Source organism: Guillardia theta (assembly GCF_000315625.1).
Source record: "Guillardia theta CCMP2712 unplaced genomic scaffold GUITHscaffold_33, whole genome shotgun sequence".
In the NCBI taxonomy this organism is placed as follows: Eukaryota; class Cryptophyceae; order Pyrenomonadales; family Geminigeraceae; genus Guillardia; species Guillardia theta.
The window spans coordinates 184676-200805 of NW_005434641.1; the positions used below are offsets into that span (position 1 = coordinate 184676).

At 54.0% G+C, this 16130-nt stretch overlaps 6 protein-coding genes across 6 annotated transcripts; 3 read left to right on the top strand and 3 right to left on the bottom strand.

Moving 5' to 3' along the window:
• Window positions 1-889: 889 nt before the first annotated feature.
• GUITHDRAFT_108248 (hypothetical protein) lies at window positions 890-2981 on the top strand (the record flags this gene model as incomplete). Its single annotated transcript, XM_005832720.1, has 14 exons — window positions 890-1333; window positions 1393-1441; window positions 1490-1548; window positions 1613-1648; window positions 1702-1731; window positions 1784-1861; window positions 1915-1968; window positions 2016-2048; window positions 2155-2275; window positions 2381-2466; window positions 2519-2575; window positions 2648-2725; window positions 2812-2855; window positions 2912-2981. 14 exons carry the CDS (start codon window positions 890-892, stop codon window positions 2979-2981), a joined length of 1239 nt encoding a protein of 412 aa, XP_005832777.1.
• Window positions 2982-3116: 135 nt separating this feature from the next.
• GUITHDRAFT_138659 (hypothetical protein) lies at window positions 3117-7271 on the bottom strand (the record flags this gene model as incomplete). Its single annotated transcript, XM_005832721.1, has 19 exons — window positions 3117-3234; window positions 3313-3365; window positions 3418-3501; window positions 3861-4079; window positions 4124-4186; window positions 4306-4365; window positions 4558-4719; window positions 4868-4951; window positions 5008-5058; window positions 5121-5176; window positions 5225-5264; window positions 5435-5638; window positions 5684-5824; window positions 6036-6110; window positions 6294-6371; window positions 6506-6649; window positions 6696-6785; window positions 6827-7003; window positions 7119-7271. 19 exons carry the CDS (start codon window positions 7269-7271, stop codon window positions 3117-3119), a joined length of 2052 nt encoding a protein of 683 aa, XP_005832778.1.
• A 426-nt stretch (window positions 7272-7697) lies between these two features.
• GUITHDRAFT_138660 (hypothetical protein) lies at window positions 7698-8962 on the top strand (the record flags this gene model as incomplete). The annotated part of the gene is made up of 7 exons (XM_005832722.1): window positions 7698-7821; window positions 7892-8024; window positions 8071-8170; window positions 8220-8301; window positions 8414-8539; window positions 8624-8789; window positions 8860-8962. 7 exons carry the CDS (start codon window positions 7698-7700, stop codon window positions 8960-8962), a joined length of 834 nt encoding a protein of 277 aa, XP_005832779.1.
• A 109-nt stretch (window positions 8963-9071) lies between these two features.
• Window positions 9072-10610, bottom strand: GUITHDRAFT_108251 (hypothetical protein; the record flags this gene model as incomplete). The annotated part of the gene is made up of 8 exons (XM_005832723.1): window positions 9072-9163; window positions 9228-9330; window positions 9379-9463; window positions 9525-9610; window positions 9660-9880; window positions 9928-10004; window positions 10060-10097; window positions 10290-10610. 8 exons carry the CDS (start codon window positions 10608-10610, stop codon window positions 9072-9074), a joined length of 1023 nt encoding a protein of 340 aa, XP_005832780.1.
• A 1834-nt stretch (window positions 10611-12444) lies between these two features.
• GUITHDRAFT_108252 (hypothetical protein) lies at window positions 12445-13926 on the top strand (the record flags this gene model as incomplete). Its single annotated transcript, XM_005832724.1, has 2 exons — window positions 12445-13664; window positions 13722-13926. 2 exons carry the CDS (start codon window positions 12445-12447, stop codon window positions 13924-13926), a joined length of 1425 nt encoding a protein of 474 aa, XP_005832781.1.
• Window positions 13927-13996: 70 nt separating this feature from the next.
• On the bottom strand, window positions 13997-15608 carry GUITHDRAFT_108253 (hypothetical protein; the record flags this gene model as incomplete). The annotated part of the gene is made up of 13 exons (XM_005832725.1): window positions 13997-14015; window positions 14061-14134; window positions 14187-14255; window positions 14311-14378; window positions 14425-14464; window positions 14511-14576; window positions 14626-14694; window positions 14745-14822; window positions 15045-15128; window positions 15185-15259; window positions 15310-15381; window positions 15431-15494; window positions 15544-15608. The coding sequence occupies 13 exons, from the start codon at window positions 15606-15608 to the stop codon at window positions 13997-13999; spliced, it is 843 nt and encodes a 280-aa protein (XP_005832782.1).
• Window positions 15609-16130: the final 522 nt, after the last annotated feature.

A 16130-nucleotide genomic window follows, 5' to 3' on the forward strand; every position in this document is an offset into this window, starting at 1 on the left:
ACGTGGTAGAAAAAAGTGGTGGTGGTGGTGGTGGTGAGGAGGAGGAGGAGGAGGAGGAGGAGGAGGGAGGAGCTTCCCAGCTAACTTCTTCTATTAGGATGAACACGCTCGCGAGGTCGCATTAGTAATAAAAAGGTTTAATTAAACAGTACTGCACTCTTATATAATATACCAGGTCTTCTACAATGTTTGCAGTTTTCAATAATATTTTTAAAAACTGATATACATTTCAAAAAAATTAATTGGGAATTTACACGCACATTTGTACCACTTTGTATCTGATAATATAAAAAGTTTCAAAATAACATCTTTTTTAATTTTAAAACTACCTTGTCGCATTGCCTTGAAAGGTGGGTTTTTAATTGAATCAAATCGAAAGATTTTTGATTTAATCGTAGTTCTACCTGAATCTCTTCGATTCGATCTGATTCATCCAGGGGGTTTGCCATGGTCGGCCCGCTTCGCAGGATGGCGATGGCGGTGGCAGGCAGAGGGATGAAAGCGGAAAGTTTTGGGAGAGGGAGAGGGAAAGTGAGGGAAGAAGCAAGAGAAGAAGCAGTTTGAGGGAAGGGGAGGACATGAAGGGAATGAAGCGGCAGGATTGGATGAGGTTGGCAATATGCGCCTTTGTTGTGTTTTGCAAGGCAGAGAGACACGAGAGGGTTACAGCTTCGCTTGAATGTCATGCTGTGATAGTGTACATGAATCAGCGTCAAATGCGCAAAAATGCAAAGAAGAATGTGGATAGCTTGATGGCCAAATCGGTTTTGTCCTTCTTGTTCACTTGGCCAAGTTTGCGTTAGGACGAAACATAGCATATCAGTCAGTCTAGCGGGCCTCTGCCGACTTGCATCGTCCTTTGTTGATTCATGACTGATTTGGTCGCAGGATGACGCGTCTTGTTGTAAAACAGCATGTCGTGAGTAAGAACAGCAGCAATGGCAGCAGCACTGGCAGCAGCAGCAACAACAATAGCAACAACCATCATGCAAGCAACCAGAATAGATCTAACTCGAGAAACAACTCACCCACCATCTGGAGGAATGTGCATGAGGGAAGCAGGCAGAATGTATTCGAGAACTCAACGTTGGGCGCTCCAGGGGATGACACGACAAGTTTCATCGCCCCAGCAAGGAGCTATGGAGAACTCAGTGAAATGTGTGGCCATGAGGCAAGAGAGGACGAGAAAGAACTGGCGGGCGTTGTTTCACATGAAAACTGGAGGGATACGTCGACCATCGAGAGGAAGCAGTTTGGACTGGGGCCGTCTCACTCCCCTGCGGCAGCCAAGACGTCTCATGAGGATTGCTCAGAGGACGAGTATAACTCAGCTGTAAGATGGCTGCAGTTGTGCATCTGTTGTGTGTGTATATCTGATGTTGGATGCTCCAGGATGAAGCGTGCAATGACTGTGGGAGGAGAGGAGACAACTTGAGCGAGGGTGCTTCGCGTTCCTTGTGGTTGATCCCGTTGTTGACCTCAAAAGCAGAGGAGCTGGAGAATATTTTGTGGAAGGAGAAAGGATTCAAGATCCGACGGATGAAGGAAGTGAGTCTAGCAGCGCATTCTCCTTCTGTCGTGATCCTCGATTTGCAATTGAGCCTTGTGATAGGACGGAAACTGTCTCTTCCGTGCGATCTCCGACCAGGTCCTTGCTCTCAAGTTTACATGGTGCTCCTTGGCTGACAACGAGACGCGCAGGTGTACGGGGACCCTGAGATGCACGAAGAGGTCTCGTGGAATCTCTGAGATGAAACTTCCTGATGTTTCATGCCATGATCAGGTTCGGGAACTCTGCATGGATTATCTCGTTGCGGAGAGAGGCCACTTTTCACAGTTTGTGACACAGGATTTCGATGAGGTGACTGTCAATTCTCCTCAGGCCTCTCTTGCCAGCTGAAGTCTGTGATGCAGTATGTACGAAGGAAGAGGAATGACAAGGAGTTTGGAAACAATTTGGAGATGCAGGTCTTTTCCTTTCCTTCCCGCTGCCCGTGGTACTGATATGTTTCAAGGCCTTGTCTGAGATCTACAATCGTCCGATTGAGGTCAGAGAACGAATCTGAAAATCCTCTGTTGATCTCCTCATTGTCCCTCTGCGTTTGAAGACTTCTGCGCCTGCTTCTCGTGTTCCCCCTCACTCTCCCACTCTAGGTTTATCGTGGATCGGCGGTACCCATGAAGATCTTTCATGAGGGATACGGAAGCGGCAGCGCCCCTCTCCGTCTAAGTTACCACCGAGGAAACCATTATAACAGTGTCATCGACCCCAAAGGTAAAGTCGTAGGAGCTACCCCCCTCCCCTCCTCCCTCCTGCCCGAGCCTTAACATGATTGCTCCTCGGTCGGTGATCCATTTTCGTGACCTGTTGTTGCTTCAGAGCACACCGTTGGCGTTGGCCTCGGCCTTCCTGGTTACGAGACGAGGAATCCTGTCAACGAGAGGATAGAGGAAGAGTTCGAGAAGGTGAGGAGAAGGAAACTGTTGCTTGGCGATCGAAGCTTGCGATGGTTTTTAGCACGCTGAACTTCCTCTGCAGTTTGCGTTGAGGGAATCAGAAGCGGATGAAATGGAGGTATAACCCTCTCCTCCTCCCCTCGTCCCATTCTTCTTCTTTACTGCCTCCTCCTTCTCTGAAACTTCACAGGCTGCTCTGCTTGAGTCGACCCTCCGTGCGAGCCGGGAGACATGGGAGGACGCGGAGATCCAGAAACAACTGGACGAGGTACGTTGGAGGGAGGAGCGGAGGAGGGAGGAATGGAGCGGAGGTGGCGGGCGGCTTGAAGGAGAGCACTGAGATGATCGTGGCAGCTCGGATTCATGCAGAGCAGACTTGAAGAATCGCCGTACTCAAGGTAGGCAGTCTCAGCCTCATTGCGGTTCTTGACAAGCTTCAAGGATGTTCTTTCAGGGCGGCGGCGGCAGTGGAGGAGCTGCTGCGGGAAGAGATTCATAGGAGGAAGACTGTTTCTGTACACTAAAATCCCAAGAAGAGAAGTGCTATACGCTCCTGGCACCCTTGCTAGGAGCAGCGGGAAGTGGGCGGAGAACAAGGGGAGATGGAGAGGGGTGGGGAGAGGGGGTACTAGAGAGGAGGGACGACCAGGATGGACTTGCTAGCTGAAGGCGAGGAGTTGTGAGCGAATTCCACTGAGCCAGCCGCGTTGACGAGCTGAAAGTCCTTGGACGTCGACGAGGACGCGGCCTTCCTCGAGCTCTTGTACAGCATCATACCTGCAGGAACCAATGAGGAGCAGGAGGAGCAGGAAGAGGAAGAGAGAAGAAGAGCGCAGGGAAGATGATGCGTCTTACCACTCGTCCAGAGCAGCGAGGTAGGAGGCAGCAACGCCCATCAGGCCATATCCCTGAAGGAGATGCGTGAGGGGGAAGAGGAGGCGCAGGCAGGAAGAGCTCCACCTCCTCGTTGGTCAGATCGACGAGATGCTCGTAGACGGAGATGCGAACAGGATCTGCAAATTGAAGAGCGATGGTGCCTGCGAGCTAGTGAGACTGGGAGAGGAGAGGAGAGCAAGCGAGAGAGAGAAAAGGTGGTGGGGGAAGGAAGGGAGAGAGGGAGAGACAGTGACAGACAGACATAGACAGAGAGAGAGGAGCGCAGAAGACGGCAGAGGAAGAGAGGTAATGAGAAAGGAGCGCGGAAGGAGGAGGAGGAGGAGGAGGAGGAGGAGGAGAGAAGGTACCGAGAGCATGGACTGCGAGATGTCTTGTCTCCAGTCTCTCAAAGGCTGCTGCATGCTTGAGATGCTGCAGGACGAGCTGCTCACCCGACGCTCATCAGTTTGAGACAAGGTTAAGTGCAGAGCAGGAGGAGGAGCAGGAGCAGGAGCAGGAGCAGTTACCTGCCAGGTCGCCATCCCCGTCTCGGGATCCACCTCTTCGTCAGCCCTCAGTCCCGAAGCCTTTGAGGGTGTTGCTTCCCCTTCCCCCTGGGCCTCCTCCCAAGTACAGAGGAGGAGAGGAGCGAGCCGACCGAGGGACCAGATGGCGATGCGATCGATCTCTTGAAGCTTCAGCATCTCTCCTCGAGGACAGCTTCTCTCCCTCAGGCTCAGCATCCCCTGCGTTGCCTGTCAGTCAAGTTCATTCCTTCCTGCAGCTGGACCTTGACGATCTTCCTCCTCCAGCCCTCCAGCATGGGCCGCATGCTCGCAAGCGCCTTCCAGCACTGAGCAGAGGGGGTCAGCCGGTTGCAAGGAAGGGGACGAGGAGAAGAGAGCAACGGATAGAAGGGCGAGGGAGGTGAAGGAAGGACGGGAGGGTGGGGGCAAGGAAGAGAAAGCTCACGTCTGCGAGAAGGATAGGATCCAAACGACCGGCAGCTTCTTCCGGACACCTGGTGGTGAGCTATGTGGAGTTTAGAGCGAAGCTGAAAGAGGAGGAGGAGGGTCTGGTGAGGATTGGGGGCACTTAGAGGATGAAAGGAGAGAGAGGAGAGGAAGGAAGAAGCAAGAGGGAGTGTGGAGGAGTCTGGACCTCGAGAAGGATGGGAGCGAAGGATGGTAATTTCTTGGTCTTCTTCAGCAACTCGTTCAGCACCTGGCTGATCATCTCCTTTGGGAAAAAATGCTTCGCCCCTCCCGCCTTCCCCTCGTCTGCCACCACGCTTGACTGCTTGTCGGCCTCGACATTGCGAATTTGGAGGAGAAAGTTGCTGGTGAGTTCTTGATGGGGCAACAGCCACACAAGGACGCACATGGCCTGGTGAAGAAGATGAGAAGGATGAACAGAGGAAGGAGGAGATGAAGGAAGAGAGCACAAGGAGGGAGTGAGGGGCGGAGGGACGGATGGAGGGAGGAGGAGAAAGGTAGGAAGGACGTCAGGCAGGATTACCCTGCAGGCAACGCACCTGGCATCGAAGAAAGGAGCAGCGAGAGAAGAGGAGGTGCGTGCACGTGGTTCGAATCTCCCCCGTAAGTTCGGGTCTGGACGCCTACCAGGTCAGCACGGTCAGCTCGCCTCCGCCTGACACTCCAGCTGCTGCCCTACCAGCATCTCGATGTTGTCGCACAGGAAGCCCTTGAGGTACCGGCAGGCGGCCTGTCAAGCAGCTCTGAGCTGAAGCCTCCTCCCAACTCCCTCTGTCCTTCTTGTCAGCTCACCGTCTGCTGGGGGATGCGGTTGGACCTCAACATCTGGTCGAACCGCTTCATGACAGCTGGATCGCCACAGTCAGCTAAAGGCGTTGGGTCAGGCTAAGGGCCACCTGTGATCGAGTTTGAGGGGAACTCCTTGAAGTCGAAGGCCTGACATTGACCGTAAGAGATCGAGTAGAAGGAGAGCGAGAAAGTCAGGGGGAGAAGGAGGGGGGAAAAGAGGGGGGGGGGGGGGGGCGGGGATGGCAAAGGCAGCTGGGAAGGAGGAGAGAAGAAGGTGAAAGTTGAGATCGCATGGGAGCAGGAGCTTCGCCAGGCACCTGCAGAAGCTCTAGGAAGATGCGGTCAGACGGGATGTCAGCGACACCCTGAAGGATCTGCTGGGCAGTTTGCGCGATCTCCCTCACGATGCCCCCTGCCTTCTCCTCCTGCGCAGGAGCGACGTCTCCTCCTCCCTGCACCGTCTTGCTCCACCTGATCAGCCGGACAAGGAACACGCCGCAGGAGGAGTCGCTGAGAATCAGCTGAAAGGGGGTGAGCTGAGAGAACAGAGGATGGAGAAGGAGCACCTTGACGTGCGCTGGGTTGGAGAGAACTTCCAGCAGGCTGCTCAGCACGGAGATGGCATGCACTGGAGCCATCTCGAGCATGAGCGCAAGGACGTGCCGCAAGATCATGACGTCGTGAAAGCGCCAGCCAGCGAGCACGATCTACTCACATGCGATCATCCTCCCCATGTTGAGGGGGAAAGGTAGAAGAATTGGAGGAGAGAGACAAGGCAAGGAATTAAAATGCAGGGAGGGAGGAGGGAGGAGGGAGGAGGGAGGAGGGAGGAGGGAGGAGGGAGGAGGGAGGAGGGAGGAGGGAGGAGGACAGGGAAAGTAATACACATGTTTCACAAGGGCGGCGGGGAATTTTCACCTGAGCTGGAGCTGATCTTGTTCGTCCGCACGCTCGGATACCGCTGTAAAGTGAGGCAGCCAGAGCAAACCTCTCCTGCCAGCTGGAATCAGCCGTTGGTCGGAGGAGGATCGCAAGGAATCGAAGGCCCGCCCCCTCCATCACGCACGCCTCCCTCCTCACGATCAAGCTGACTGCTAATGCTGGTGCTCACACAGCCCCACATCGCATCATGTCGACATATTGGGACGGACGAAAACACCTCGAACCCAGACTCACCTGACTGCTCGAGTCGTCCTTCACAGAGAAACGCTTGAGGGCTCCCAGGATCGACATCCTGCTTCGAGGGTCAGCTGCCTTTGGAGTTGAACGGCAGGGTCAAAGTTCCTGTTCCTTCCCGATTGCTTCGTGCCAGATTCTGCTGCTGATTGTGAGAGGAGAATCTGACAGCAGGTCAGTCACCCTCGTCATGTCTGCTGAGATGAAATCACCTTCTCGAGCTGCTCTGCTAGCATCGTCACGACATGTCCTTCAGCCCCCCCGTGCCGCGCCAGACATCCCATGCTGCGATAGCTCGCCATTCGCTGAGGAGCCGACTTTGAGGAGCTGCTACCTCGCTCGATGACACTCAGAACCTGAACATGTCAAGTCAAGACGGTGCCACCACAACCTTCTTCTCACTTGGTTGGCTTGATCGGGGAATTCTTCGACGTATCGGCACAACAAGAAGTGAAGCAGTCGGAGAACTTTGCGCTCATCCTTGCTGGAGATCTTCGCACAGTCAGCAAGTGAGCACGAGAGAGGCTCCTTACCTTATCCTCCTCATTGAGTTGCGACAGTAGGAGGATAAGGAGGGACCCACTGCTGCCGGAGGGTCTGAAGAAGGTGAGATCCTTCAGAGCATGTTTCGCCTTAGAGCCTATCTTCTTGTCGTTGCAACATTCCCGCAGGGTAGCCACGACAGATCCATACTGAGACTTGGCCTTTGACTGGCAACATACAGTCAGAAACTGATACATGGGGCCATGGCCCGGTGACGAGGGGCGAGTGAAGGAGTATAGTAAGTGGAGGGGATCATGTTTGAAGAACAGACGACGGATTGACCTGGATGTAACTGTTGATCTCTGTCAAGTCCGGTACATCTGAATCGAAGGATTTGGACGAGTCACCCCTCTTCGGTGACTGATGCCCAAGGCGAGGCGACGGCATGAAGATGTTCATGCTCCACCCTCCTTGGCGTGTATCTTGCTTGGCCATGTCTCGCTCAACAAGAGAGATGCAGGATCAGCCCGTGACGATCATCCAACGTCGCTCTCAACACATCAGTCCCGCCTGCAGTGTAAGATATCAACATCGCTCACCCTGTTCCTCTTTTTCGCCCGAAATTTCTCTCCTTGTCTATGATCTCCACACATCCGTCCTCGTTCTCCTCCACTGACTCCTCTCTCCTGGACGCACTTCTGCTTTCTTCTCATCACAACTCTGTCTTCATCCTCTTCTCCCTCCCTCAGCTACTCTTCTCTCCCACTCGGTTCCCTGTGCGCCCCGGGCATTTCATCGAAATCCCATATGATTGCGAGGCGGGCCATTGTTCACTCTGAGGCGAACCTGAATCAATATGGAGCAGAGCGGGGAGGTGGACCACTGGGAGGCGCCCCTTCATGCAGTCAGCGTAAGATCGGGATGGGCGGAAGGAGGAGGAGGCTTGTCTCAGCGCTTCCTCTCTCTCTCTCCCTCTTGCTTTTCGCATGTGCCAGCTGGATCTCCCAACGGGATGAGCGCGTCACTTCACTCGGGGCAAACTCAGGTGACCCTCCCCGTCTCCCTCCCCATCCCCCTTGTTCCGCCGCTGGCATGCAGATTGACTGCGGACTCAGCACCATGGTACTACCCGGCACGTAGCCAGAGCACAGCTGGCCTGATGCCCGGTGCAGAGCAGTACTACAACCCGGACGTCGATCCTAAGGAAGCTGAAGCGGCGATCGGGTCTCCGTCGCAGATGCAGGACATGTATTGGCCCAATAGCGATGAACTTCGACTGACTGAGTTCCCCCAGCCTACAGAGAATGACGAGGGAACTAACGACGGACACCATGGAGATTGCGAACCTAGATCATCGAATCGCCATCGTCAGAGCCAATAACAAGTTCCTCGCTGTAATGCAGCGAGTGCCCTGCCCCACGGATTCCTTACCTGCGGTCACAGGACAAGTACCAAGGACTGCTCAACCTGCAGGTCAAACGCGGTCCTCCTGGTCCGCAGGGGATGCCTGGTCCGGGATTTCCAGGTAGGATCTTCCCATTTCTTCACCATTCGCCTCCTTGTCCCTTGCTTTCGCTCATCTCCCTGAAGCTGGATTTCCTTTCAACAAGATTCCTTTTTGACTCTGGATGCTTCAGGGTTGCCTGGGCCGCCGGGTGAGAAAGGACCACCCGGCAAGGCAGGGAAGGAAGGGGCTCCTGGAGAGGAGAGTGGGGAGTCAGGTCCGCCAGGGCCTCCAGGAGAAGAGGGAGCGCCGGAGGCAGGTAGGACAAGATCGAGTTGGATGGGCGGCATCTGAGGGGTTGCTGCTGCTCCAGTGTGACTGAGAGACTGTGTGTGTGCTGCAGAAGGCGAACCTGCTGAGGAGTCGTTGTCTTCAGCAAGAGGGAAAGTGTTGTTGCGACTGAAGTCGAAGAGACAAGCTCTGGTGAAGGAGATCCAGGCGGCAGGGCGCTACCGCGATCAGATGAACGACATTCAGAGCTACAACATTATTCATCCAACAAGCTTCAGGTGTGTTCGGTTGCTAAGAGGAGCGGATTTTCTAGAAGTCAAACACTCTGGTGGCTGACGTTGGCTGCAGGCGGAACGAAGCAAACAAACGAGTGATTGAAAGCAAGGCTCCTCCTCCTTACTGGACAAAGGAAGGAATCGAGATGGTTCCTGTCTTTGTTCCAGACAAATGAGCGTGAAAGGAGATCATGTGATTCATGTGCAGAATAATTGGGATAACAAACAACTATATGATGTCATTTTGCCTGTTAGTGTACACTGGTCGGTCATAATGTTTTCACGTCACCTCCTCGTGCTCTGTGCAAGGATGAAACATTCAGACCGAGAAAGTTGGGAGAAATGATCTGCTGAAGGTCGGTCTTCATTCGAACCATCTGCCACATGCGTCAGAAAAGAGCTGCGGTTTGGAAGGGCTGATAAGAACATTTCGTATTGAACCCGGGGAATCTCCGGGCACAGAGGTTCCTCTCATCTCTCGATGAGCACGAGAGTTGCTCTGATTCACATCAAGGGAAAATCCTTCGTAGATATGCAGAGGCGCCTGACCCGCCATAAGAAACAAGCGACATGTGCCTTGTCATCGTGTCACCAAGTACACCGGGCGATGAACGTCGGTCAGTTGTCTTGAGATCCGCTTGGAGTGGCTTTCATGCTCTGCAAGTAGATTCTTGACCCTGAACGCATGATGAACAATATCAGCTCTGACATGTCGACCTGTCTCTGCTACGGTATAACCTATCGTCCGTGGAACTTGGTTTCTCCGGCACATCTTTCTCACTTGGCTCGATGGCTCCTTTCAGGGTCGTGAGGTCTGGAGCGCTCTGCCACACTCAGTTCAGCTCTCCGCGAGCACAAGCAAAATAGCTTCACCCCAAATTCAAGGCGCCTGCTAAGGGACATGTGCCGATATCGGATAGGAGAGACAAACGGGAAAAGATCGTCCATTTTCTTTCTGCTGTGTTTCTGGAAGGACCTCAACCTTGAATGAGAAATGTCAGGCGTTTGTGCAAGTCCTTGTGATAGATGGAACATGGATGATGCAGAGGAACTCTCTCCAGGATGCGGCACGCCATTCAAGAAAGGCTCGGAATCTGCAGAGTCATATTTTTAATACCAGCAGAAGGGAGATCACAACTACCTTTCGTTCCGCTTGCTTCATCCCTTTCCTGTACCACCGCATTTCTTTCAAGAGGATCAGCAAGATTCATCCACTCCCTGAGCAACACATTCATAGTCATACAGTCAAACTTTGCATAGCACAGGGCCTTACGTCTCAGTGTGTGAAACTTCGACGGAAAGGTTGCTGTGCTGCCGTGGATTGGTCAGACCTTTCAATGGCTCTTGAGAGCTTCTCTTTGAAGACTTGAGGGAAGACGGTCAGCCTAGCTTCCTGGCATCGCTCCCTCCTACCTGAGGAGGCGAAGAAAATTTTGTCGCAATTTCCAGGAGTCCCTCATCCTTAATCCTGCTCTCGCCGACTGCGCGATCCCTTCCCCTCACATCCAGTCTTGTTGTGCTGAGTGTGAGCTCGCCGCTAGAGCCGATGGCAGGCGCTGACATGATGATGTCGTTGGCATGCGATGCCAACCTGCCTGTGTGCATCAGCTTCATGCTCGGTCGAGCGAACGAACCAGTCTGGGAGCCGCATGAGCGGCTGGAATTTGCAGCATGCTCGTGATTGCTCCCGAGAAGGTCGTACTGGGTCAGGATCGAATGATGGGCCTCTGGCAATACATGGCTCAGAATATGCGTCGCGAGCGGTGGGGGTTTGAACTTTGCTCTGTACGCTTCAATAGACAATTCTTTCTCTCTCTTCATCATTTCGATCTGAATCTTGAGGCTACTGCATTACGATTGCCTCATGCGGATCAAATCAAGCCATGGACTTCATCCTCTTCGAATTCCGTGCGGCAGAGCCTCTCGCCGCCCCCTCCTCCTCCCCTGCATGAGGCGTAGATGTCGCTTTATCGCATGTCAACTTGACAAAGGAATCTGTGTAAATGCAGCCAAGAGCACGGGGTGGAAGGATATGCATATTTACTTAGTGATAGATATAGAAAATGATGCAGATAGTCAGGGGTTCACGACAACAGGAGGTAGAGCCTTGATGAAGAGCTGAAATAACAAGGGGGTCATGTCAGCTGCTTGCTGTTGGATTGGTGTTGCCTCTGATTGAAGTCCTGGTGCTGCGGCCTCCGAGCCTGAAGACGATCACTCTGACTAACCGTTGAACCATGATTACTGGCAGAGTCACTGCCTCAGTGACGGCCAGGCTCGGCGGAGCCCGGGCTCAGCTGGATATCAACTCACGGCGACTCAGTGCGCGCGCGGGGGGGGGGGGTCACTATGTGTACTGGCAGGGCCGAGTCACGCGGCTCAGCGGCCGCCATCATAGCATGTTCAACAATGATGTATTAGTATGCTGGCCTGACTGTCAGTGAAGTTCAAGGCATCAAAGGTGCCGCGCTGTTGATCGGATGGGCCGGCCGCGATGAGCGGCGCGGCTGTGGGGCTGCTACCGTGACGGTGAGCGGCTCAGCGGCTACCGTACTGACAGCCGCAGCTGTTCAACATGCCATGATGCTCGCCTACCATTCCTAACTGCTGTAGACCCCAGCCGCGCTTCCGAGTCTGCTACTTGACTCAGTGACAGTCAGGCTGCTGATGACAAGAACCAGCCGCCGAGCAGCGCAGCTGCGGCAGCAGCATGGCAACAGCGGCAGCGGCAGCGGCAGCAGCAGCTAATCTACTTCCTCGATGCCATGATGCTTCTAATATTGCTATTACATTGCGGTTCCTGGTGCTGCTCCCGCTACCGTCTCCGCGGCAGCCACAACCACTTATGCTACGGCAGAATGTTGTTTCCACTTCTGATACTTCCGCTCTTCCTCTTCATCATGGCCTCCTTGCTGCTCCTGCTCCTGCTCCTGCTCCTTCTCTTAGGTGTCCATACCCTAATAATTGCTTCGCTAGAAACATCATACTTTGAGGCTGAAGGAGGAGGGGGAGGGGGAGGAGGGGGGGAGGGCACAGGATGGCCGGAATTCAGTATGAGGATGGCCAGAAGTGCAACTGCTGCATGAAGAGGGTCGGAGGTCAACTCAAGGAGGAGAAGGGAGAGGGGAGAGGGGAGATAGGGAGATGGGGAGGAAGATAGGGGATGAGGACCAGGAGGGAGGAGGGAGGAGGCAGGAAGACCGAACAAGACCAAAGCAGAGGGCAGTGAGCAGAGGGCCAGAGGGCAGTGAGCACAGGACAGTGGAGGCGAGGAAGGGAGTGAGTAGCAAGAAGGATGGAGCACACAGATCAGGAAGTGATGAGAGGCGCGGAGGGGAGTAGGAGAGGTCACAAGGGAGCAGTCGGAGACCTGGGGGGGTCCAATAGGGAGGAGGGGCGACCCGGCGACCCAGTCTTTTTGGGTCGGAAATCACGTGGCGGGGTTGAGGGGGGGTCAGGAGCGATAGGAAACGAGGGAGAAGCAGGGAAGGGAAGGGAGCGATGACAGAGACGGAAGAGGAGAGGAGAGGAAACTGTACCCAAGCCCTCCTCCTCCTCCTCCTCCTCTCCTCCCCTTAAAGGCAAGAGGCTCTTGGTCGTCCTCCTACCACTCAATCATGACCTTTCCTCCACGTGCGTGATCGATTCCCATCCAAGAATGGCGCCTCCCCTGATCACAGGAGTGCCGCTGCGGGAAGCCGTGGCGCGGATAGGAAGCAGGAGGTACTGGGAGGAGCTTTGCCCCTACCTGCATATCGACAACAAGGGGCTCAGTACCAAGAGAAAGCTCAGCAAGGGGGAGCGCGTGAGGGTCAAGCAGGAGCTGGTGGAGGAGGGGTACTCCAAGGTGGGCGGCTGCGAACTCCTCGACATGTCGCACGTGGAGCTGCTGAGACGAGGGATCGAGGACCTGGTGGCAGAAGGCTGGCCGCCAACCTTCATCGGGCTATACGATGAGTGTTGGCAGGCGGTCGGGGCGATGCAGAACAACTTGAAGCAGGTGACGGACGGCAGGAACTCCTGCAACTTCGACGTGGTCGCCTGGCACGTCGACCCGAGCAAGGGACAGCACGGCTTCTCTCCCCATCGAGACAGGCAGCCAGAAGACTGGGTACCCCGGGGCCTCCCCCATGACGTGGAGGCGACTTTCGTCAAGGACGAGGAGGGGAACCTTGTGGCCAAGTACGTCACCTGTTGGCTGGCCCTGACCGAGGCCTCTCCTGACAACTCCTGCCTCAACTTCGTCCCAGCTCCTCATGATCCGGGGTACTACCAAGGGGATGTAGAGGAGCAGGACCCCATGGAGAGAGTGTTCTCATGCAGGAAGGAAGCATATCAGCATATCCGATCCGTACCCCTCAGCCCAGGAGGATGCACTTTCCACACTCACAGGATCATCCACTGGGGATCTGCAGCAAAGCCCAACGCAGCTTCCCGGCCGAGGATCTCACTCTCCTGCGCCTTCAGCACCAGCGACTTTGAGAAGGCGTACGTGCTCAAGGAGGAGGCCCGGAGCTTTTCTCAGTTCGACTTCGATCTCCGCCTGGCCCTCTGTGCCGGTCAGATGATCAACTATGGCGACCGATTCCTGAACGAGCTGGGGCCCCACGTGCTACGAGTTTATCATCGCGTTTTCTCCTCCCTGTCGCATCTCTTCTCCGACGAGTTGTTCTCCTTGGACTACTTCCCTTGTTGTGATGAGGTTCGCAGGTACCAAGCGGAGATCGGCAACAAGTACGTCCAACTTGCAAGCAGCGTGCAAGACAAGATGGAAGAAGACATCAACGCAACGGCCAAGAAGCCAGGAGAGGAGGACGAGGACGAGGACGAGGACGAGGACGAGGATATCCTCGACTCAGCGCTTGACTCCATCCTCAGGTGAACTACTCTCTTCGCAACTCTTCTTCCTCCTCCTCCTTTTGATTGTGTCAGCAGCGCCAAGGTGAAAGGGATGAAGGGCTTTGTGGATGATTTCGAAGACATTTACGGACATGCCGACTTTCCGGCAGATCGCAAGGAGATGCAGAGGAAGCAGAGGAAGCAGCTGCCGGCCAAGTTCTTTGGACGTGTGTCGCGTATCCGCGGCATCCTGAAGGGTCAGGGATCGAAGAAGAAGAGGGGAGGGAAACGTGGCGACTGAGAGGACAGACACACAAAGAGGAGCGGGCGGTAGGATCTAAACATTCATTGATTTATATTTACCCCATCACTCATTTCCTCCTGTACAAGCTTCGCACCCAAGTCAGTAAAGGATTGATAGAGAGTTCGACTTACCTTCTATCAAGTTGTCGTATTCTCAAGGCGATGATGACGGAGATGGTATGGAACGGCATCATCATAGCACAGAGCTGCCGGAGGGTATCAGGCAGGGTGCCAGGAGCAAGAATCGGCATGCCACACCTCGCTGAAGACTTGGTTCTTCCATATCCAAACCCCGAAGAAGGCGAGGATGCCAAAGTCAAGGAGGATCTGAAACGATAACGGTAAGGCGAGCGAAAGAGTCGACAGTCAAGGCAGGGAAGACCAGGAGGTCATGAATGATCTCTGCGTTTGAGACCAGAACGTTTGAAATCAGGATCCCAGAAATGAAACCTTCCGTCAAGGTGAGCGGTCGCACAGATCCCAACTCAGACTTCACCTCTCCCCGTTGATTTCGCCCCGCTCGCTGTCTTGGAGGGCTTCAAACACATTTCAGCATGGGAGAAGGCGCACAGGGACAGCAACCTGCTTGGCCCTTGCTGAGTGCAGACTGTACGAGACCACAAAGGAACGAGCCACAAACAAGTTTGCCTGCCAGCCATCGTGAGAAGGCAGTCCGGTCCACCGGGAACTGATCTACATGAAAGATGATAGAAGCAAGGAGGATGTAGGTTGAAGAGTAAAGAGTTGCCGACGTGTCGATGCCGTCCTGCAATCGAGTGGTGAGTTGAAGGGGAGCAGGTATCGAGGCAGAAAGACCGAGAAGAAGACAACGGGAGACCTTCCGGCATACACGTAGGTCTCAAAGGCAACCAACCAGAGCTGATCATAATGTTGCTGCGTCACAGCAAATCAGCACCTCCTCCTCCTCCTTTCATCATGGGATCTCACGCTAATGATTGAACTAAGATCCCCCTCCCTCTTGCTGTTGCTCCACGGAGTCATCCGCAGCAAGTGATCCAGGAAAATCAGCAGGAAGCAAAGGATCGACCACCGCGAGTTGACCTGCAAAGTCGGAGAACTGCTCACGTGGAAGCATGAGGAAAGAAGTATCCTTACCAAGAGCTTGTCCACAGGTAAGAGGCAGAGCATGACATAGAACGCGTCCACTTTGTACATGCACGTCAAGAGGAGCCTGCCGATCTACCAGACACAGACGTCATATGGACGTCTCGAGTGTCCACTGGAGGCCACGACACCTTGATGCAGCTCATGTGTGGAAGAGGCTCGGAAGGAGAGCTTTGAGGGAACAGATTCATGATCTGCCGTTCGAACTGCAAGGATGTCAATCCAAGGGAGAACCCATAGAGTCAGAGTGCACAACCATAAAGAAGATGCATATCACGAGAAAGAGGAAATCAATAGCCTTGAGAGAAGCCCCGAGCACGTTTGTAGTCTGACAGCGGAGGGTTAAGCTCGCAGTCAGATCGAGGATTCACATCGACCTGAATCACTAGACATGCGATCTTATGGGCAGTGATGAGATTCGAGTAAAAGGATATCTCAAATCTGTTTCATCACCAAACTCAACTTGTCATGATGCAAATCAGATGTTCACCTGGAAGTGTGCAATTTCTTCTCGAGAATCTTAAGTTGGGCATGGGCATGGAGTTGGGAAGACATCGGAATTTTCAGCTTCTAGAGTACCCAGTGGATTCCAGTTTACATTCTGTGCAGAACAAAGTGATTCTTCGTTGAGGGTTATCACACAAACCATCTATAACATGTACAAGATTGCTTCCTGCAGAAGAATTCTCTCTGGTCTGTCAGGTATAGTCTTTTGTCTTCTCTTTCTCCTACGTCATCTATTATTTCATGCTCTTTCACATACTTTCTTTCGACGTGCTGCTTCTCTTCAAGCATCGCCTCTTCTTTTCCCTTCACTGCCCAAGTCTCCTGCCCAATTTCCTTTGCTTCCTCGCCTTCCTCGTCCCTCCTTCTTCCTCTTGGTAGCTTCCTCCTTCCTCCTTCCTCCTTCCATCTCCATCATCTCCATCCCCTCACACTGCATTCTTACCCCCCCCCCCCCTTCCTCCTCCTCCTGCTGCCTCTCACCTTCAGTGCGAGTTCCTGCCATGCGACCGTGACACGGATACTCGTGGATGCCTCCGGATATCCTTTAGTCCGGGCCGAGCCCAGGGCATG